At 44.4% G+C, this 23,134-nt stretch overlaps 1 protein-coding gene across 1 annotated transcript in view; it reads left to right on the top strand.

The window, feature by feature from the left end:
* Positions 1-3,463: 3,463 nt before the first annotated feature.
* Positions 3,464-23,134, top strand: part of RBMS3 (RNA binding motif single stranded interacting protein 3) — a 698,683-nt gene continuing 679,012 nt past the window's right edge. The window contains exon 1 of the mRNA XM_042888083.1: positions 3,464-3,892. Within this exon, the coding sequence (XP_042744017.1) occupies positions 3,713-3,892 (180 nt within the window). The 5' untranslated portion in view covers positions 3,464-3,712. The remainder of the gene's footprint in view (positions 3,893-23,134) is intronic.

Here is a 23,134-nt window from a genome sequence, read left to right as displayed (position 1 = left end):
GCATGTGACAATAGACAGTCTGTATTCTGTAATATGTTTTGTTATTCCAGAGTAAAGTCTACACTGTGTCGCCACAGTGAATAAGAGCAAAGTATTCGTGCTGACTTTTTTCACACTGTTGGTACATCTGAAAAGCATTCAACGTGATTTTGTTTTCTTATGAGCACGGCTTTGTGGGTGTGGATTGACTTGCCCTCCAGTGAGACTCCCTGGTTTCTGCTTCTCAACACATCGTCTTCCAGAGGAGGGTTGACACAGTTGACTCTGGTTTGCCATTCATCCACTGCAGATTCCAACATTATTCTGTGGACTTACGATTTGAGTTTGACATTCATACTAACTTAGCTAAAGCTACTGAAAACTCACCATTACTCAATAATGATGAGCTGCTCAGCTGTATGGCTTGTTGCATTGCTAGGGTCTGTAGTACACTCTTCCCTCCATGCTTACCCAAATAACTCAGGTCAAAACTTACCTTCCTTCTGCTTGGATATGAGGAACCTGATACTAGCCAGAAAGGCCATAGAGAAGACTGGAAGGAAGTCATTTTTCTTATCTCCTCAACCTGCTGGTGCAGATTTCCAATGTGCCCAGTTTATGGGAGTTTCTGTTTGTATCCCAAAGTATGTTTGGCCTGAAAATCATTGTTCCTCTCATGGAAATTTGACATGATGTTTTAGACCTTTCCTATAGCCTGAAGAAACCTGTTCTACTTAGGATTATCTTGCAATCCAATAAATAATAGCAACTGGTCAGAAACCTGGTCTATGTGGAGAATAGCTGGAAACACTGTTGTATTTGTTTAATTATTTGTAACAATTTTATTTTTGCAGGGACATGCTAAGCCTTTTCTTGTACAAAAGGGAAATATGAAAAAAGGGGAAAAAAAAGTCTTAATTTGAAATGCCAAGTACAGATCTTTGTGTAGACTTTCATATATTCCAGGACCTGCCCTTCTCTTTTTATGCATGATCACATTTGCTCCAAACATCTAAGAAGCTTCTGTTGGTGTTGGGGGTTAACATTCCTAGGATTAGAAGTAGAGCTTTTGGAGTCAAGGGCCCCCCCCTTTGGAATTAGTTTTTCTTGGTTTCCTGCCAACGTCCAGCTCCAGTGAGCTTCAGAACACATGGGGAAATGTTTATATTTGGGTTAGCTTCTCTCTATTTTTAGATGGTTTGGTTTTGCTTTGAATTTTACTCTACAGATCCAAAGATGGTAGATTGGCAATTCCTATTTTCTAAGAGAATTATTTAATATTACCCATCATGAGAAGGTTCCTATGTCCTTTATCTGTAATCTTGTAAGAACACATTGCAGCCTGTGAATGAATATTTGTATTTTTACTTCCATGTCATCGTTTTCCAACCCGGGCTACTGGGAGTACATTGAGCCAAACTGGAAAAGCTCCCAAGCCCAGACTGTTGTTCCCTGTGCGTGGTGTTGACCCTGTTGTGTGGAGGCAGCAGGTGACTGCATGGACTGACTGGGGTTGGGTGATTTGCTACCTACATGTGCTCCCACTTCATGTTGACCAATTCTGCAGTTATCTTTGTGTCATCATCAGTATCATCTTTGTCATATAGCAGGATGTTTAATTCTTTCTACCCCAAAATGTGGACAATCTTTAAATGATGATAAATAAATGATTGCAAGTAGTATATATAAATTTCAGTATTTATGGCTTGATTGTCTTATTACTTACCTCAATTTTAGCTACTGATGCTCATTGTTTCAGAAAAATACTTCATATTTGCAACAAGACATTAGAGAAGACAGTAAGACCCATAAATATTTGTTACGCTTTAAGAATAATACAAAAGAATCTTTAGAGGTGTATGTTTTTAAGGTGCAGGTTTGATCCTTGACATATTTTTATTTCTGTTGTGATATTAGCTCTTGCCTTTTGCCCCAGTATATTGTTACAGCTGCTTAGGTGCCATCCATTCAGGTTCCCACAGTAACAGTTCTGCTGGGAAACAACAGAACCCAAGGGGAAGAACACGAGGCATGCTGCAACACCTGGGAATACTGATGGGAGTGGCCCAGTGCCTCTGTGAAGCAGAGTGCCTCCTGGAGGGCTCAGTACCTACATCAGATGGATCGGTATAGATTGTGTGTGCTTAGAATCATAGCATGGCTTAGGTTGGGAAGGACCTTAAAGATTATCCATTTCCAAACCCCTTGCTGAGGCACAGTTGCCACCATTAGATCAGACTGCCCAGGGCCCCATCCAGTGTGGCCTTGAACTCCTCCAGGGATGGGGCACTCACAGCTGTGTGTGACTCTCCAGAAAGGTTTCCAGTTAACTTTCAAAGCAGCTGCTTATCAGGACCATGTGGTGTTAGATTTAGAAGTGCAGACACCCGAGGGCATCCTGATAGAGGAATGGCTAGGTTTGTGGTTGCCATTCGTTAAGGTTGGCAAAGACCTATAAGGTCATGAAGTCCCAATCGCTGATCCACCCGTGCCATGCCTGCTGACTGTGTCCATCATTTCCATATCCACATGATTCTTGAACACCTCTAGGGATGGTGACTCTTCCTGTGTAGCCTGTGCCACTGCCTCACCATTCTTTTGGAGAAGAAAAGGATTTAACCTGAACCTCCCTTGGTGTATCGAGACCTGTGAGAAGGGGACTGCTGAAAGGTTGGCCCAGCTCAGGCAAAAGCATTTCAGATACCGCAGGTTTGGTGTAAAACACTCTTAACGAGGTTGCATTTTCCCTGTGCTGTGGAACTTTGGTCTGAGAAGGAAGCCCACACAGGGAACGAAGTAACCGCGGGCACACTGCGGCCGCGATCGCTTTAGGAGCTCACGCGTGATTTTTTTCGGGCTGTATTTTTTGCGGAGCAACTCGGAGGGCCGGCGGTGGGTCCTGCTTGTGGCTTCCCTGCCGGATTTGGCTCCGTTTCCCTCCTCGCTCCGCTCTCGCCGTGCAGTGCTGCGTGGCGCCGGCAGCCTGAGCAGAGGGAGCTCCAGCCCCACGCAGCCGCTCCGGCCGCCGCCAGCAGCTCGGAGCCCCCATCTGCAGGGCGGGTGGTGCTGGGGGGAGGCGAGGGGAAAATAAAATAAAGGCAACACCCGGGTCAATGCTCGGCTCCGCTCGCCGCCGGCACCTCGCTCAGGTCTGAAACCGCTTCGCTTTGCTGTATTGCGCTTGCCTGGGCTGGGGGGAGGGGACGAAGGGGAGGTTTAACTTTTACTTGACATTAGCGGGTTATTGTCAGCCTCCCCGGGCCGAGCCCCGCGGCCTCCCGCGCCCCCTCGCCCGGCCTCCGCTCCTCCGCTCAACTTTGTTCAAAGGGCCGCGGCCCACGGGGCTCCTCCGGGCCCGGGACACGGACGGCGCCGATAACCCCGGCGCCGCGAGTTGGGCTCCGCGGCGGAGAGCGGCTCCGTCCGCGTTCGCTGAGTCGGGGCGGCTGAAGGCCACCGCGCCAAGGACACGCGCGCGCACACCGCACTCCCTCACACACACACACACACACACACACACACAGAGGATACAAAAGTCGGGAGGATCGCGGGCAGAATCGCGGTGCAGCCGGAGCCATGCGTGCCACGGCCTCGTGAGGGGGAAAGGCAGGCGGGGAGGAACGGAGCGAGGAAAAGCAGAAAGGAGGAAAAGAGAGCGGGGAACGCCAAAGAAAGAAGCGGGGTGGTGGAAAGTGTTCGCCTGCTTTTGTCTCGCAATACAGTGAACTGGAAGATGGAGATGGATGTTAAGGGAGTTTCTCCGTGCCCGGAGCCCATCCCCCCGGCGGCGGGGGCTGGCGGCTGCCCGCACCAGCGCCCGCACCACCGCGATGGGCAGCCCGCCGAGCCAGCCCCCGCCGCCGACAGCGGCCACCCGGAGCGGCGGCACGGCAGCGACAAAGAGGACAAAAAGGTACGTCCGCACCGCACCGCTCCGCGTCCTCCCGCCCGCACTCCCCGGGGCGGGTGGGGGCAACCGGCCCCGCCGCCTCCGCCCGGCCCCGGCCGCGCCGCCTCGAGCAGCCCCGCGCCGCCCTTTGTGAGCGCGGCGGCGGCGGCAGAGGGAGGCGGGGGGCCGGCGGTGGAGGTTGCTTGAGGACAGCGGGGCGGGGAGGCGCGGGGCCGGGGCGGCGGGCATTGTTCCGACCGGGAGCCGCCGCCGCCAAAGTTTGCCTCGCTCGGGAGGGGGAGGGGGAGGGGAGGCAGCGCCGGAGGGTCCTCCCTGCGGGTCGGGCGGCGGCGGGGGCCGCTCACCTGCGGGAAGGAGGGAGCCCGCCGCCCGCCCTCCGGCCCTGCTGTGTCATCGCGAGCCTCGGGTGGCGAAGTTCGGCGGGAAATGGGTCAGCCCGCAGCGCTCGGTGCGGGGACGTCTCCCGGCGGAGGAAAAGTCGGGAGGGTGGCACGGAGGGAGGCTGCCATTGAGATCGCAGCGGCGGTGCGCGCTTTTGTCTGCGGGCGCCGGCTTCATTTCTGCTAGTTGTCCCCGGCGTGCGGGGCTGAGCCCGGGGCTGTCGGAGCGCTGTGCGGGCGCTGCTGCGAGGAGCGGGGTTGCGCGTGCTGCGATGGGAGCGGCGGCGCGTGAGCGGCAGCCGGGCGGTTCGCTGATGAACGCCCCGTGTAGCTGCCGAGCCCAGAGCGAAGGCGAAACGGAGAAACGTTGCGATCTGCTGCCTCCGAGCCGCGGGTCTTAAAGTAGTTTTACTGTAGTTTGGTTTCGTTGCAAATGGGGAAGAGAACGGGGACGCGGCGAAGGAATGCGGAACGACGGTGCAATAAATGAATGCAACAACTCTGTCAGACCGCCTGTTTGCGTGAGGGGAGCTGAAATCGGCGTGAGAAATGCAGGGGCTTTGGGAAACCTGGTGTCTGTCACCGGAGAGCCCTGTTTTGTGCTGTTTGCCTCGTACGGTTCCAGCGTTTTCAGTTTGACCGTATCCATCCTATTGTTTTAATTACAAGGGAATATCACAGCTTGACAGTCTGAACAGGGCCTGCACAGCTTGATAGGGAGGATCCAAGGGTTTCGTTTTTCCAGTGGTACCCCGTGGTTTGTGTACGGTGGGAGATGAGCGCAGAATTCCATCTCCCGTGAGTTATGAATATTTCATTCTGACATGACTGCATGTTACTGTGCACAGCAAAATGCATTGCGTGTGGCTGTTTCTAGGATCTCTCGCCTCGCGTCGTGTTGCTTGATGGAATGTAGGAATGTAGAATGCAGTACTTCAAAAATAATTGCAATGGAGAGCCACAGTTGCCGTTCACATGGGTTGGTTGTGCCGGCACGAGGAGTATTTAAGCCCTGCCATCGGCAGAAAGCCACGCTCCGTAGTTACTTTTGGCCGTGCCACACGGTCTGTGTAATGCTTTACCCATTGTGGGCATGAGGAAGGCAAAGGACGCGTGGCTGAAGGTGAATGAGTGCTGGGGAAGGCTGATTATCGATGGTATGACTAATTAGTCCATTGCAATGTTGTAATTAACAGCACTGCATTGCTTTGTTCTGTATTTGCCAGAATATTTTGAACGTAAAAACAGAAGCGCTACCTTTTTTCCCCCCAGCTGTAGCCATGCAAAAGTACTGTGATAAATTCAGTTTTTATTTTTTTTAATTGAATATCAGCTTCTCCAGGCTTGCTGTTGCCAAAGGGCTTGCAATGACTTTAGCTTGTATTTTTTGGGGGAAGTACTGTGAGATTTCAAACCTTCCTCAGCGTGTCTTTTCTGGATACTATCCTGGGACGACCAGTGCCTCTTGTTAGTGCAAAAGTGTTTTGGATATCTGGTGAAATAGTGGCACTAGAAACGTGATGAGAAGCAGAGAACCCACTCAAGTGGTAGTAAAATCCAACCCTACTGTAGGGAAAAAAAAAGTGCAGGCACAAAACAAAACCCCCAATTTGTTGGGGATGTCATCTAAGAGCTTTCTAAATGGATTGGAACGACAGTACCATTCTATTTTTGCCCCCTAAACAAATGTCGTAGACATGCTGATACATTTTAGAAGTGTGAGCGCTCTGTGTGGAAACTGTAAAGAACGAGAGAACTTGATCTTGTGACATGTATACTTACAAATTCCTAAACACTAAGATCTTACAGAGTCTGGTGATTATACTGACAGGATGTGCTTTTTAGGATCATTCTTGAATTGGGAAGAGCCTCGTGTTTTATCATTCAGCGTCATTGTCAGCGGAGGTGAAAGCAGTTTACTTCCACCTAAGTGGAAGTGGGTGAATTTATATTCTAATAAAGGTACTTTTTGCCACTACCTCCAAAAAGATCGTTGCAGCATTAAGCAAACATATTCTTAATTCTGTGAAATTTCAGTGGAAGATAATGCTGTACTGTCCATTTCTATTGATATTGGGTTTTTTTTTTTTTTTGTCTTTTCCCTTTTTTAATCTGTCATATGTTTGTTTTTCATTTGTCTTTGAACTTCAATAAAATTCTGATACATGTACACTACTTGAAATACATTCCACTGTCTTCAGCTCGGATGCTGTCATGCTTAAGAGTGTGCTTCAGTGCTTTGTTGGGGGCAGTCCTAGGTTACCTCCCACAAATCTTTCTGTGTTGAAACCATCTCTGAGCAATGCCTGAGTAGAAAAATGGTGAAAGTTGGCTTTTATAATTTATTAAGTATCCAGTACTTGGTGCTTTAAAGTGCAGCTGCCATTTAGGTGGGAAAAATTAAGCAGAAAAGAAGGCAAGATTTGGAAGACAATTAATATGGATGTCAATTTTTTTTCTTCCTATTTAACTAGAACGCATGAGGGAATGTTTTTCAACACTGCTACGATGTTTTCCATTATTTGAATCAGAAGGAGATATGTGTAACCCCACACAGAGCACCATGCCGACTTCCTCCTCTATGGTACAGTGGGAGAGCAATTCTGTCTTAGAAGGGATGGGTGTAGGGAGTGCTGGAGGAGTTGTCTGCAGGAGCTGGTGGGTTCAGGTAACATGCTACAGCTGGCACTGGGATGAGAGTTTTCCCAGGGCTGGTACTTCACCTTAGGACTTTCAGCAGCCAGTGTTAGTGTTCTTATCTTCCAAAGTCCTCTAAAAGTTCTGCCTAGGTATGGATTTGCCCATGCAACTTTGTGCAACCCAATTAGAGCATTTTATTTTGTTTTCCACTGAGGAAAACCTCAGGATGCCTGAGGTTTGCACAGGGCGTTTAGCACAAATGATTTACAAGCCCTCCCAGAGCTTTCACGTTATGCCTGCGTTCCAGATGTAAAGACCCCTGTGAAATATCTCCAAGGTGAAGAACCTTCTGTGTATTTAAATGGAAACGAGCACACCAAGGTTACTGCAACAGCAAGCCTATCTGACTGGGCACGTTGTATTCTATTTCAAAAACGATTTGCCAGTGTTTGATATGAGGGTTCTGAATTGTTTTGTGGGCTTATTTGTGCAGCACTTCCCAGAATGCTCTTGCGTGACATCGCTGTGAGTGGTACCCAGGTGTGAGCTTCTGGAGGGGAAGAGCTGAGTGCTCTGGGGGAAAGCACTTGGTATTGACTTGGGAATTCTACTCTGCTGCACATGTGTTCTGCCACGAAGCTGATTGTCAGCATCTGAAAGCCTTCTGCTTGTGAATTTACAGGACTACTGCCGTCACTGATGAAGTGGTTATCTTCCACAAACAGAAGGTCAGTAAGAGTGAAAGGATCTTTGGAATGCATTCCTTTTTAATAACATCTCTTAACATACGTACTTTTGTTTGGTTTGAAAAGCGATACGTAGCTAAGTGTTTTCCTTTAGAAAAGGGAAGACCTAAGAAATGCGATTCCTGCTTGGAGCTGGTGGTAGGAAGTTTTGTGTTGTGGGGAGGTTGTTCCAATTACAGGTCAAACATGTTTCCATCACTGCAGGCAGGCAGTTCCACCATGCACAGGAAAGCAGTTCTCAGCCACTATTTTCCTGGAGATCTAGATGTTCTTTCAGTTAACCTGGGACCAGCCCATGGAACAACTTGAAATTAAGGACCAAAAGCTGATGCTGAAGTCAGTAGTGGATAATGGGGACCAGACTGAGGTGGGTGGGACAAAGGAAGTGGAGACAATACTGCCAGTTGCTGATATTAGCAGCTTCTCTTGATCATTCTTTAAATCGCAATGTCCTGTACTAGTGGGAGTTTCCAAGCACTGAAGACCTTTTGCCAGGTATATCACAGGGTATGGTCCTGCCAACATGTAATGCAGATGTGAAGAGCCAAGGTCAGGCCACTGGCATCCCAGACAAACTCTTGTCACTTGGAGGTGGGAGAAATCTTCACTTGTGCTTGCTGATATTCTGAGAGTTTGATGTCAGACAGAAATTTCAGTTTTTACAGCGTGGGCAGAGATGAGGAACTTGTCTAACTCATTGCTAAGAAAGTTTCAGAAACTTCCTCAGCCCAACAGCACCAGTTCTGACTTCTTCATGTCCACTTTTAAGCATCTTTATTCTTAAGCTGCCAGGTTCTATGATATTCATATTGATTTGTGTTGCATAGTTCAATGTCTTCAGACAAAATGGTCTGAAGAAAAGCTTATTCAGTGCTGACACCACCATCTTCCAGAGTTTCCAGTGCCTGCTGGCTGGCTGGATGGTGGGTCTGCCCAATGCCACTGACCATCCTGAGTACCTCATATTTGGGGCTGTGTCCCACAGAGTCACAGAATCACAGAATCACCCGGGTTGGAAGGGACCTCAAGGATCATGTAGTTCCAACCCCCCTGCCTAGCAGGGCCACCAAACATACACATTCAGATCAGGTTGCCCAGGACCCCGTCCAACCTGGCCTTAAACACGTCCAAGGACGGGGCATCCACAACCTCCCTGGGCAGCCCGTTCCAGGGCCTAACCACTCTCCTAGTAAAGAACTTCCCCCTAACATCCAACCTAAATCTTCCCTCCTTCAACTTGGATCCATTTCCCCTAGTCCTGCTGTTGTCAGCCCTTTTGAAGAGTTTACTCCCCTCCTGGGTGTAGGTTCCCTTCAGGTATTGATAGGCTGCAATGAGGTCACCCCGCAGCACCCCACACCGCACCCCGTGGGTCAGTCCCACATCATGGCTGTAGGGCATACTCTAATGTGGGGAGCGTCTGCCTGGAATGGTACCCAGGGCCACAGCGCCTGGCAGGTGCCTGTGGAAGGGAGTCTCTGGTCTTTTATTCTGCTGCTGCAGGCAGCAGAGCTCTTAGCTGTGCCATCAACAGTTTTCAGTGAGCAGGGCCCAGGGGCTATCTGCTCTGAGGAGAATTTAAAAAAATTTGGATTAAAGAAATCAAAAGAGGCAATTTGCTGTGAACTGAGAGCCTTGCTTTGCAGGCAGGTCTACTTATGCATTTCCATGTATTTGATGTACTCTGCCTCCAACACTTCTCTTGCCTTCCAGTGAGAGAATCCTTAGATGAACCTAGGATTCTACCTTTATTGCAGAAATAAGCAGATGAGAAGAGGTGAGAAGAATAGAGAGAAAGAGAGAGAAAACCCCAACTGCTGATACCTCAGCTGAAGGCAGGACTAATAAACTGCTAATTTGGTTAGACATCAGAGAGTCTAGAAGGAGAGATTTTGGGGATTAGGCCTCATAGTTTTCATAGCTCCAAAGTTAATTTTTGTCTTGAATTCTCAGGATAACTTTAACTGATATAGGATGTACGATTACATCAGGTAAAATAAATAATGCATTTAAAATATATTCATTTTGAAATGGCATATTGAAAATTTAGAATCTGGGGAATGAGGTCCAGCACTGATTTACGTCAGAGTTAGAGCATAAAGTTGGAAAGGAAGGAGCTGACTTCTGCATTTTGCCAGTGTCTGCATTAAAACAGCGTACTTGCATGGGAATGATTCTTGAAAGTCTGACATGATACCGAGACTTCTGAAAGTATAATATGCTATTTAAAATAGTTCCCCTCTTAAATAAATTGCATGAGAAATGTTTTGGCCAAAGGCAAACAGCTGTTTAAATTTTTCAACCAACTGATCAATAAGTGGATGAAGCTTGAAAAGCTGATCACGCTCTGAAAGGGTCCTGGGGTAAACATAGAATTGTTCATTCTAATGCTGGGATTTTATGCACAGTAAGTGCTACTTATAGTTACTACAAAATGAAGTGCATGTGTAGTTGTGTAACAAATCCAGGGACATAAACAATGAACATCATGGGTGGAAGCTAAACAACACTCTTGAGTCACCAGAAACAGAATCACAAATGTTGTTTGCTGAGGACAGGCTTGCTGGCTAAAGGCAAATTTCGTCTTGGCTGCAGGAGAGCTGCAAGGATTCCTGCTCGGGAAGATGCAGCATTGAAAAGGGCATTATTATCTGCTCTTGAGCCACTGGGACATTGCCTTGACTCAGATGTATAGGTATGTGCCTCTGTTCTGTGACTGGAAAGCAGCCCTATTCAGGACTGCATGTGAGCCCATAGTTTGGCCAGTGCATGGCATATCCTTCTCATTTAAGTAGAGCGTGTTCTCAAAGGTCAGTGTTCACAGCAGCTCCTGTCCAAGGGTTGAGTGCCAGCCTGTAACAGATCTGGGCCTTCAAACAATGGATAATCAATGAGGCTGGAAAAGAACAATACCCTTGTTGGTGCATGCTCTGCCCAGGGTTTTGCTCCGTGCTCTCAGTCTTTTTAGGCCATCCCTGTCTGTGCTAAAGCTCCCTGTGTCTTGCTTCATCCTTACAGAGCAGTAATTCTCACTGTTCTGAGGTTAAGTTTACCTGGCTGCAAAGTGAGGTGCTGCTACAGATGTGTGAACTGGTTCAGTTTTATTTGGTTCTGGATCTGGTTGTTCTGTGCCTGGCTGCAGCCATGCCACTAGCATAATAACTGGGATTATTTCCCAGCAGCTCGTGCTAGGTGGCTGTCTGTACTGATTAGCTGCCAGTAGTAATTACCCAGTAAGGGCATAAAATTTGCACAGTCTCAGAAGAGTTATTAGGTTCTAACAGCCCGCTTCTCAGAAAATACCCAAACAGAAAGAGAACGGGACTGCAAACTGTAGGCAGGAAAAAATGACATCAACAGCACTGATAAGATTTCCATGAAGGTATTGCTCAGATCAAGCACTAAAGTGACGTTTAAACATAAGAAAGAAAAAAAGGATAGACTGGAAAGATATTACAAATATTAAGTATTCTACAGTTGTTTCTTTCTTTCCTTCTTCACTTCTCATCCTTTCTCTGTGGCTCTGGAATTCTCTTCTGTCCATTCTGTTTCATTTACCCGGCTATAAGGGGAACATGAATTGTTCCAGAAACTATAGTAACTGGTGCGTCTTAACTGGGATAAAACAAGACTTAATTTGGCTTACAGTATAGATGAGGACTGTCATGTATAAAATTTGTTAGACAGCCACAATTTACCAGAAAAAGAGTAGTTCTTCCATGTCTAATGGCTTCTGCCATTTGTTTAAATACAGCTGTTATTTTCATTATACATTCTATTAAGTGAAGCCCAATCTTGTTACAGAAGCAGAGTGGAAATGGTTTTCTTGACAGAAAAGCAAGTATTGGGTTAATAAAAACGCCAAACTCAAGCCCCTAAAGATTTTTGTATTACTGTTCTCTGGTTTCAGAGGTTGATCTTTTGAACACCTTGTCCTATAGTTCCAGAATTTATTCTTTCCCCAAGAATATTTTGCTCAAGTTGGTCAAGGTGATAACGTCGTCAACAACTGAACATACTGCAGGAAGATGAAGTACGTATTTGCAAATGTAGCTTTAGACCTCCCATGAAGTGCTGCTATCGCTGACTGGCAAGGGGAAATAAAGTGGTTTGGCACCTGTGCCTGTTCCTTTAACCCAGATTCTATGTTAATTGATTCCAACAAGTGCCTCAAGCACCACTGACACCTCTTCTTCACTACTGACTAATGACTGTGATCTCACTGAGGTTATTACTAACTATGTACTCATTGCCAGGAGCCCGTTGGGGGAATCCTCTTTTTGGATCTGAACCAATATACTCCAGTAAAGTCTTTGTGGAAGGAGAATTAAAGGGGCGATAGCTATAGTTACGGTTGCTGAAGCTATTGTATTTAGCAGTAGTATGAAATTAGCCATGATGTAATAGATACACATTGTGCTTTGCTGAGATTTTGAAAAGTATGCTAGTGCCTTCAGGTATTTGCTGTGTGAATCAGACACAGTGCAGGAAGGATTCCTGCAAGTCCTCACAGATAGGCAAGCATGCGTGTTGTGTGGAGATAGGATGCAAGGAACTTCTGCTCTTTAGGCAAATCAAGAGTGAATTGGAGTGATACAGAGAGCAGAGAGGGAGTCCTTGCTGGAAAGCTAATTAAAAACAGCAACTTCTTAGTGGGACTGGGAGGAAGGAGTTTGTGAGGTTCATATTCCAAGACGAAAGAACTTTATGAAGTGTGTATTGGGTCCATGTGGAGTTCAGGAAGCACAGAACAGAATCTCATGGAGTGTGCTACATGCATATCTAGGCTTCCCAGACATTACACAGTGCCCTGGTTAGCCTTGTTAACTTTGTTGAGTGTTCTTTGAGGACATGCAGACTTTCAAAGTATGTGAAAGGCACTTTAGTAATTAATTGGCTCACTCCTTCCCACCTATCGCTTCCTATCTAATAAAAGACAATAGTGAGTCCTTGCTAAAGCCAACAGATACAAACATTTAGTTTAGCTGAATCTGAGAACCTAGAAAGGATATCCCCCAGGATCTTAGAACTGAAACAATCTTTTTTTTTTTTTTTTTTTTTTTTTTGGTCTTATTTTTCCCGTGACTCTCATATGATTTGCTCTTAGACTAAACTTTCCCTTTTCTGGTAACTGATTTCAGGAAGATCAGTTCAGTTTCAAGGAACAAGAAGCATGTGTGCACGTCTGTTTGAACTGATTTATAACTAGAAGCATGTTTCAGTTTTACTGTGTCAGGGAGACACGCTGAGATTTCCAAGTGATAAACTGACTTCTGCCTTAAGAAGAGCTGCCACCGCACTCAGCATCATTGACATCCATGCATGCGCAGTGTGATGCAGGAAATGACACACCATTATCAGATAGCAGTTAAGAAGGATGCAGGGATATGGTGAGCTTGCTGGTGTGACCTCAAAGACAGGCAGAGATGTTCTGTAGTCACTTAAGGGTGTGCAGTTAAAGTCTTCCTGTTGTGCACTTGGGAAAATTTTCATTTAACCAGAGAATACTTAAATTAGGAATGAGCCCCGAATGTTTCTCCAGAGGGAGAAGGGAGGAAACCAGCAAGCTTAATGTGAAGGAAAACTGTACTGACCAAGACCAGCAAGTTGGTAACAAAGGTTCTGACGTTGATCGTGGACGTGACCTTACTGCCTTCCAGAATGGGGAGGTGGTCAACATGATGGATGTCCACCGTCACAGGCTATTGTGGTTTTATACGAAGCAGAGCCCCCTTAGATCTTTGAATGGGACCTTGAACGTGCCACTTCCAGAACATGTCAAGGGGGCGTACTCCCTGCAGAAGATAAATAAATGATGAATCAATTCTAAGAGAAGCCATGTGGAGGTAGAAAGTCAGAGCCAATCAAGATCAATGTGGCTGAGGGAGCCTTTACTAGAAGGGTTGTACCATAGGACTGTCACAAGATAATCAGCCATGTCTACATCTGAACTGGAATCACCAGTGCTGGGAAATGCTTAGCGGAGGAACAAGGCTCTAACTTCTCTGTCAGGTCCAGTCTGTGCTGTGCATGTGCTGCCTCTCTGTAAGAACCACCGACTACTTTCTTTAAGCAGTGTTTTATAGCTACTTCCTTTTGCATGCTATTATACACAGAGTAGTGACTAAAGTCTTTATTGCTATTTAGCCAGCAATGCAGTTGCATTTATAACTTTATAGCTTTACTGTTAGGCCTACAACCTTAGCAGCAGAATGGAAGACGTAGTAGTATGATAGACAGTAGGCTAACTGTCTCTCTGTCCACGGAATGTGGCTCTATTCTTGGTACCTCAAGACTAACTGCAATGCCAATGTCTTCTACACTTACAATCAAAATACGTGAAAAGATGGCATTCAGTAATACTAGTCTGCATTTTTCAAGTGTCTGTGCGCATCATAGAATCATAGAATGGCTTGGGTTGGAAGGGACCTTAAGGATCTATGTCCAGCTTTCCTTGTTGTGGACCAGAGATGCCTATGTAGTGCTGAGATCAGGGCATCAGGCTCCTTGTAGGCATCACATCTGGTTGTAGTATGAGACTTCTTTATTCATACTTTCATAACTGATAATAATAACTGTAGGAGACTAGAGCCATGAGAAGTAGATTACCACAGCTAGTTTACTCTGACTGAGTAAAACTTGTTTGGGGCAGAAGCTGCACAGGAGGGAGTAGGGCAGGTACAGATTGTTAAAAATAATCTGGAGGAATGTGGATTAGTAGGATCAGGTGGATGTAGTCATGTCCATTGGCAGGGGTGTAGCAGTTTAAAGGATTCTTGAATTTACACACCAAACAGAAGGGCATGCTATAGCATGAATGGGAAGTTGAAACTCACTTGTGTGTGTTAAGCTCCTCAAGGCAGGAAGAGAACTGTTTAGCCTGGTTTAATTTTGCGAATACTTTTCACAACTGAGGAAAAGGAAGGAAGGAATGTAGACAGGTTGCAATTTAAAGTTAATTTATGCATGTCAAGTTTGTTAAAATAACACATACGTTGAATGTGCATAGTCCAGACAAAATACAGGAACTCTCCTGATGAGATTTTGTTTAGTATTAGGAATTATTTTTCCTTGGCGTGGGAGATGCTGTAGATCTTCCACTTCAGTCCTTTGTAATTTTGTGGCTGAAAATGCTCTCGTGAATTTTTTTTTTTTTTTTAATAAAGCTGCATCTATGGAGAAATTTCAGATGTATTCTGACTCCAAAAATTGTTGTGAATTGCCTGACAATTGTATAAAATGAATGCAACTCTAAATAAAATTACTTTCTGCTGTCTCACAGTCACATGCACACTTGCACGATCAGACCTCTTTCTTTCTGCAAATCTCATTGCTGCTACAGTGAAACTCATAAACTTATGTGTATTTGTATATCCATAGTACTAGGTGTAATATTTTAGTGGTGTAAAATTGTATTTCTTACTGTATCTAGTCTTGTAGCTCAGTAAAGAAGGTGTGCTGTGAAAGTGAGATCCTAAAAGACTGTATCTAAGCTGGACCTGCTGTTAGTGATTGATAGTTCACATGAAGTGCTGGTATAATAGCTGAACAAGGGTTTGAAGCACCTTAAAAATAAATCATATTTTAAAATGGTAGCCTCAGCAAAATTACACTGTTTTAGGACGATACATTTAAAGAGCTATTTCATTACAATGAAATATCTCAAATTCTAAGTAGACTCTTTTTTCCATGTGAAAGGTTGCATGACAGTGTCAAAAGTTGCACTCTGGTGTTAACCTGCAAATAGATGTATGAGAGCAGGTTGCTTTGTCATCTCACTTGTGTATCAGATGGAGGAGCAGCACATCTGTAAGAGATCCAGGCTGTGTTTTCATCAGCTGCTGATGCCCCTTAAGAAAGGGCCGAATTCTCATACTTAGAAATTTATTTGTCAACAAAATATGAGCATGCAAGACAACCGTTCAGTCGCAATTTTGTTTTCATTTTTTTCTCTGTGCTAGGGCATAACTTCCAACTGTCAGCTCTTTCAGCTGAGTGTCAGCCTTTTTATAATTGCTGCAGCATGTCAACCCCTTTAAAATTACCATATGTCAGCTGTTTACCATATCAACTGAAAGCACGCGTGTTTGGTTGCTCCCCTTTGCCCTACCTGTGTTGCTCCTGGTGGCAGCTGGGTGATGATTTCAGCTGTCAGGTCAACCACTTGCAGGAGTGCCTCAGGTATTCATCGTTGTCTGCTGAGCGCAGTAAAGTCCATCGGTGCCACAACCCAACCGGTGTGGTGGGTGAGCTGGCAGCTGGGCTTCTGTACTTCATCTTTTCCTTCCTTACCTGGGTGTTTAGGCAGCCAGAAAGCAATTACATGGCAGTCATAGAATCTCTATGGAATTTGCTTCTGGCTGCAGAAGTGAGAAGATCTGTCTGTCCCAGTATCTGCCCAAATGTTTGACTGACTCTATAGGATGTTAGCACCTTGACGTTATTTTGAAGAGTTGTAATCACCCTATTTCCCCTTCACACACACACCTTATCCTTTTCTGGCAAGCAGATGAATGGAAAACTGCTTGTTCATGGCAAACCTTGCGCTAACGATAATGTGCCAGCATGTGTCTAGTTTTGGACTGCGTCCGGTGACTGGTTACTGACTGCAAACCAGAGCTTTTGCTGGCATTTTTCTGTGTCTGACATCCAATTTGGACCTGTGCTGCAGAAACAGTAGTAAGCTAGTAACAGAGTGCCAGATAGTAAGAGGATGACAAGTCTTTTCCAGTCTTGTATGAATGTTACTGAATGAGCAGTCAGTGCGCTAGAGGCCAGTGAGCCAGCAAATATGTTCAGCTTTCCCACAAAATAGTCTTCAGAATAGTAGGAGGTGTGATTACGGAGGGGGTACTGGCAAGCTCCAGCGAGCGGAGCCAGGCAGGGGAGGCGAGCCGTGGGCTGAGGCTGAGCTGTGCTGTGCCACCGCAGCTCTGCGCCTGACTGCAGCTTCCACTGAGGGCAGGAGGCTGCCAGCACGTTTCCTGTGGGGAAAAGGGGACGAGGGGCAGAGGGAAGTGCCAGGAGGCACAGCCTATGGGGTGGATGCAGGACAGTGCAGACAAGGGCATTGCGGGCAGTAGGGCAGCGGCAGGTTGCATGAGGATGCATCTCAGCTGCTTGCACACGGTGAGAGTGGGGCCTCTGAGCATAAATGGTCTGACATTCGCCCCTCTTATATTAGCTGTATTATTTACCAATTTCAAAAATGATTCAGTAGGGGATAACTAGTGCTCTGAGATCATGATGGGGCTCGTCAGCTTTCTGGAGAGCACAGCAATTACGGTGTGAATAGAGGTGAGTGTGATGGACAGGCTGGGTGGCTGCTCTCTCTAACCTGAGCATTAGTCCTCTTGTGTTAGTCCACGCCTTTTCTCTGTGAGGAGCCTCGATGACAGCGAGGGTCCAATTGGCAGAAATAGTTTAACAGGCAAAACAGAGCAAGGTAGATGTTCTTCTGGGCAATTTTTTTTTTTTTTTTAATTAAAGAAGACCAAACACACAGTAAAAGAGGTCTGATTTGCATGAAAATGCCTATGCATTCATAGTAGTTCTTAATGTTAAAGTGGGAAATTACTTTCTTTCAACTCAGTGCCCTGTACATGTGATTTCCAGAATTATTTGGTTCTTTGTAACTTCCAGTAAGTTTCTATTGCAGAATGGTACCTCTGAATTTCTTGCGAAACACTCGGGCACTTTGTAACCCAGCAGATAAAGACGTTGCCTTTTATAGGGAAGCACTTTTTATTCAAATCCATTGGCAGCTTTTCGATACATTCCTCTTTTTTTCCTCTGTCAAATGCATTATTATGGGTTTAACAATGAATGCTATCATTAAGAAATACCGTGCATTTAATAGCTGTAATTTAAAAGTTTTATTCCATGAGCAGAAGCGTGTGTGTTTGTGTGTGTGTAAAAGCCAGTTTTCGTTGGATTTTTAAATGCAGCTAAATGTTGGAATGAACTAGCAAATGTCCTTTGTTTAAACTTAACAATGCTTGCATTTGATATTTTCAGAATTAATTTTATAGCAAATTTCATTACGTAGCTGTTGTGTTCTGGGCACAATAGGGCAGCTCACTTGCGGCTAAATTAATATCCGTGGTTTAATAGCAGTTTGACTTGCCTAGGCAATAAACTATCTCCCGTAACTGGTGGTGCTATCAAGATAAAACCTGCTAAGCTAATTCTGTAAGAAATCCCTGTGTCTGTGATGGGAAGAATTAACCCTAAAGAATTGCTCTCTGCAAAGCATGACGTCTTTATGAATTTTACGGTAATGGTAGTAACTAACTCTGAGGGCTTTGCTGAAGTAGATCCTTTCCCAAAGCACTGTCTGAATTCCTCTTGGAAGTCCTTTAGGATCAGAAACTGACTGTGACCTTACTACACTTTAGCTTGTTCTGTTCTAACAAAAGGCATGATTTTAAAATGACTTAAGGAATTTGATTAAAAACCCTGTGTGGATACACTTAATTCAGTTAAACCTAACTAATACAAATTTAATATGCATGAGTAATTTATAGGTATCAGCTAAGCTAATAGAATAAGTTTTTAACTGTTTACCTAAATCAGTTTTTAAACAGACACGGGGAAACTTTCATATAGTGAAAGATTGAGAAGATTGGGACTGTTTACCTTGGAAAGGAGATTAATCAGAAGAATCAGAAGTGAGAAGGTAAAAGGTTACAGGCGATGAAGGCATAGGCTCTACGGAGTAGAAATTCTACCATCGGGGAGAACAGGGAGCATGCAATGAAGCTGAAAAGTGACAAATTCAGAAGTAGGTAAAAAGAAGTGCTCTGCCATGCAGTGAGCTAGTTGCTCACAGAACTCATTGTCAGTAGATATATGCCTCTGAGGCCAAGAGTTTAACAGGGCTCTGGGGGAACAGAGTCATGTGCAGGGTAGGTTTAGTCTTGACTAGAGGGGGAGGTTTGAGTGAAGAAAAAGGGAAAAGCTCCACAGCTTGGTGGTACAAGAGCTGAATGAGAGCTCAGCACTAATGAATAGAGGCATGTCTTTACATCGATAACGAGATTGTCTAATTACAATGGTAGGAATTACAAAACAAAAAAATGAATTGAGGGATAAATGTGCATTTGGTTCAAGGTGGTCTACTATTAGTAGGGGGAATTAGTGAGGAATCTTCCCGTTTCTTTCTTCCCTATGTGCAGCTCCTTGTGTAATCTTTTGGTTGCAGGATTCTGGCTGGATAGATCTGTAGGAAATTCTAGTTCCTGTACAAATCACCACAGTTGTGCTCATTTCTTTCCAGAAGGTCATTATATCTGGTTATGCCTTAAAAACTATGGCACATGCTCTTGATATCTCATTAGGAGTTTGAATTGTTGCATTTCACTGCTTCTAAGAAGCAAATGTCACAGATTTGTCTGCTAAGGTGACAGCTTCTCCCACAGTCTTGGATGATGGAAAGTAATTTTGTCTGGTTACCAGCATATGAAATAGGGAAGGCTTTGGAAAGCAGTGTTTCCTAATGCTTGGTCCTTTGGAAAGAAATACCATCGAGTGATTTGTTCATATTCACAGCTGCTAAAAAGAATGAACTGTGATCCTATTGTAATTAGCCATAGGGAAGCAGCAGAGAGAGAGGAGGAAAACAACGATGTCCTATTCTCATCCTGCTGCTCCCTGGTGACTGTAGTCTCTTAGACATACAAAGGTACCTCTTGGATGCAGTTTAAAGCTCTTGGACATAGAGCTTAAAGGGGGCTATATTTCACTGGTCGAGGCAGAGGAGCCTGTAATCAGTTTCCTGAGGTGGAGTGCTGTCACCAACACTTGGAAACACAGAATCATTTAGGTTAGAACAGAGCTCTTATGTTGAGTCCAGCCATCATCCTAACGCTACCAGGTCCACCACTGAATCAGGGAATAGAGTCATAGAATTGTTTAGTTTGAGAAAAGATCCTTAAAATCATTAAGATCACTTCTGCCTGATCTCAGTTCAGCCTGGAGAGCTGTGTGCTACAGGGAAGAGAGCTCTGGAAAGTGACTTATTTTTCTTGTTGAGCTTTTACCTTTTGTTGCTTACTTCTCTGAAGCATCCCTAAAGTTTTGTCTGTGCTGCCTCTTGGCTCTCCTTAGTTGGCAACTAGTGCTTTGTTGTCAGTGGAAGAAGCCTCCCTAGGTAGGTCACTGGGCTGTTCTGGGAGTCAGCTGCAACCTGGATCATCGTGTTGCTGTCACACGCTGCATATTGTGGCAGCCCAAGAATGTGTCCAATGTACTTTTTCTTTGGTGTTGCGTGCCCAGTGAACCCTGTCAAGTTGTTTGATTCACACACCAGTTTCTTCACTGTTTGCTGTTTGTGATGGAATGAGGTCACAAGTTAAGTCTAAGGCCATTTAATCATTCACTTTGTCCACATCTATCCTCGCATCTGCCTTCCTTAGTTGTGCCTACAGTATCAATTGACTAATTGTGCTATGGTGGAAGGACATGCCATGCAAATCTGCCATTGCTCATTACTGTGGCCTGGTTTGCATGCCAAGCTGTCTGACTGTTGCTCCTGTAAGCTACATACTCCACAGGGGTAGTCTGCTGGCAATCACGCTATCAGATTTAGAGACTGAAAACTACTTTCTGTTTACGAAGGATGAATTGCTCTTTGTTCTTGTATTTATTATTCTATTGTTCTTCACTAGTCTAAGTGAGAAGCAAGGCATAAGACCAGAGTCAAGCTTTCCCTTTGGCCTACTTTTTTCATCTTCTCCTGACAATTCTGCTAGTTCCTCCTGTGAATGTGGAGAACATAGCTTCTTTGCAGGCAGCAAACTGGTGGTGGTGGATGCAGGAGGGAGAGGCAGTCAGATGAATTTTTCAGAGTATTTCATTTGAAACATTTCAGATTCGATCTGATTTTAGTAAACTTCAGTAGATGCTGATGGTGGGCCCATCGGTGGGCTGAAGGGTAGCCTGTTACTTGAAGATATTAATTGCAGAAAAACCTGGTAACCGTGCACTTCCACAGTTAGTGATGCGGGGCCAAGACATTAAAAACTGTGGGAGTCCCAACAGTAAGTGGTGTTCATCATTTACCTTAGGTCCTCGGCAAACCTTACCTTAGGTCCTTTGCTAGCAACCTACGTATTTAAAAAGCTGAGCTAGTTCTGAGAGACAGCTGGACCACACTGCTGGAAGCTCTTGTTTCCCAGCAGTGTGGCTGCAGGACAGAGTGTGGTCCCTTGGGAGTCCTGGCACTACAGGGCCGGTGGCTGGAACCTGCCGGCACCCTTGGTGGTTTTATGGATGCTCGTTTTTGCTCAGCCCCTTTGGGAAGGCACCTCCGTCCCAGAGCAGCAGCCTACAGACTGTCCCAATAATATGTTGGTGATGGGCTTTAAAATTTGATTCAGTTTGTTAAAATATTGCTTCAATGTAAAGGAAAACACAGGCAAATAGAACTGAGTTGCTGGTGGATGTTGTCTTCTGGTTGGTTCCGAAGGGAAGCCCACACTGGAAATGACTTCTTCTGCTGAAGAGATACAGCAATGCATATCTTCCCGGTGGAAGTACAGTTCTCTGGAGGATTCCTGGCTAATAGCACTGTCTAATGAAAGGGCTGGTGTGCTGGATGGTGCTGGGAACGGAAGCATGAGCCTTACAGCTTGCATTAAAAAGACTGTAACTAAAAGCTGTAATGATTCATTTCCTTCATGGATGGACTATAGAGAGGCATGAATAACAGTGAGTGGTGCTAGGATGCTGATAATACCAATATAAAACAAAGCTGTGCTAGTAAATGAACACTAAAAAATATTAGTGAAGAAATAAAAAAGAAGTTTTATAGGAATATCAACTGCAATTCTAAGATAAGTAAAGCTAACGCTGGGATAAGGCTTTGCACCTATACAAATACAGTTTTTTAAAGAGAGTGATAATAACAAAAAAACCCTTTTCAAATGCTTTCCTGTTGCACTTTTTTGAAATATTATATTTGCATTAAAATATACTGTGATATGAGTGTACTATTTGTACTTAGATCTGATGTTATGGTGGCTGTAATATAACCTGTTAGAATAATACACAATTGTACTCCGTTAATTTTGTGTTAGCCTAAAATTTCTGCTGTAGCAAGGTTCTTTTTATGTAAATATAGAAGTTGGGATTGTAGAGTAAATCATTTCCATTCCATAACCAGCGACTCAACTATATTTCTTTTTGACACATTTGCAAAATGTGTTACACAGGATTAGTAAAAAAATCCCTCACTAGAGCTTTTATATTTAATTTCACACTGCTGTGCTAACAGAATGAGGCAGTACTACGATAGAAATACAATATTTTCTTTGTTTGGAAAAGAGGAGGATGTTACCTATGATTTGCTTACTACTGGTTATTGGTTGTTATTGGGAACACTAACGTTTTGAAGCTAAAATTAATAAAGTTGAGATCCATTAAACAGAAAAAAATTCAAAAGAGAAAAATGTGTGTTCCTGTGAAAAATTCCTTTGTAGGTAATAGCATAGCAGTATGTCATTTTTTTTTTTAGCTGCTGCAATGTAAACTAGGTAATTGGAAAATGCCTGCGCTTTCCAACTCCCTAGGATGCTAATAAGCATACTTCTGATACAAACACTGCATGCAGTGGTTTTACCAGCTCAGCTTGCAGCTGGTGTGATACTGGTGCTGTCAAATCTCAGGCCATATTAATGTTATTAGATACTACCTATGTGAATGTAACCCTCATCTGATGGGGAAGAATCTGGGTTCAGGGTCATCTTCAGCATCAAAGTAGCCAATTAATACTTTTATTACTTACGACTGAAAACAACAATAAGTGAGAATCATTTCTGAAACTTGACCGGTGTAGTGTGTCCCTGCTTACCTGCCCAAAGTAATTGCAGCTGGGTTTATGCTGTATGGTCATAATGGGATTCAGAACTTAATGATGCATATGGTTAACTTGTTTACAGGCCTTTGCAAACAGACATAAGTAGGTCTGTTCTCTGATAGGAACTCTGTCTGGTTTGGCCTTTTGTTATCCAAGGATTTGAGTGAGGTATTACCTCCTCTGAAATCAGGTGCTTGAGTAAAACGATTCAAGGGCCTGCTTAGCAGTTTAGCTGTGCTACAGAAGCAATTGACAACTGTGTAAATAAACTTTCTGTTGTAAAAGTCGTTAATTTTCTTTACAGGATACTGCTCAGAGAGCATGCTACTAAAATAATTGGGAGCAAGAGGTATTGATTTATGAGGGAGAATTAAAAAGACTAAAAACGTAGAGAATTAGGTAAGTGATGACTAGAAAAGAGTGTGATGGAAGTTTTATTCTTTACATTTTCGTTTGTGCTGTATAAGTTATTCAGTTTTTGTTTTAAGAAAGTGAAATTAGATTCCTTACTGCTCCTTTCTTGTCTTAAAGCTCTACTTAATTATCTATTAAAAACAAACAAACAAACAAACAAAAAAAAACAAAAAACAAAAAAAAAAACAACAGCAAAAAGCATGAGTAG

The sequence above is a fragment of the Lagopus leucura genome, unplaced genomic scaffold (assembly GCF_019238085.1).
Source record: "Lagopus leucura isolate 7727_CA_CO unplaced genomic scaffold, USGS_WTPT01 Super-Scaffold_100157, whole genome shotgun sequence".
Taxonomy (NCBI): domain Eukaryota; kingdom Metazoa; phylum Chordata; class Aves; order Galliformes; family Phasianidae; genus Lagopus; species Lagopus leucura.
Note: the sequence above shows the minus strand (reverse complement) of the source record. Positions and strands in the feature narration are given on the sequence as shown.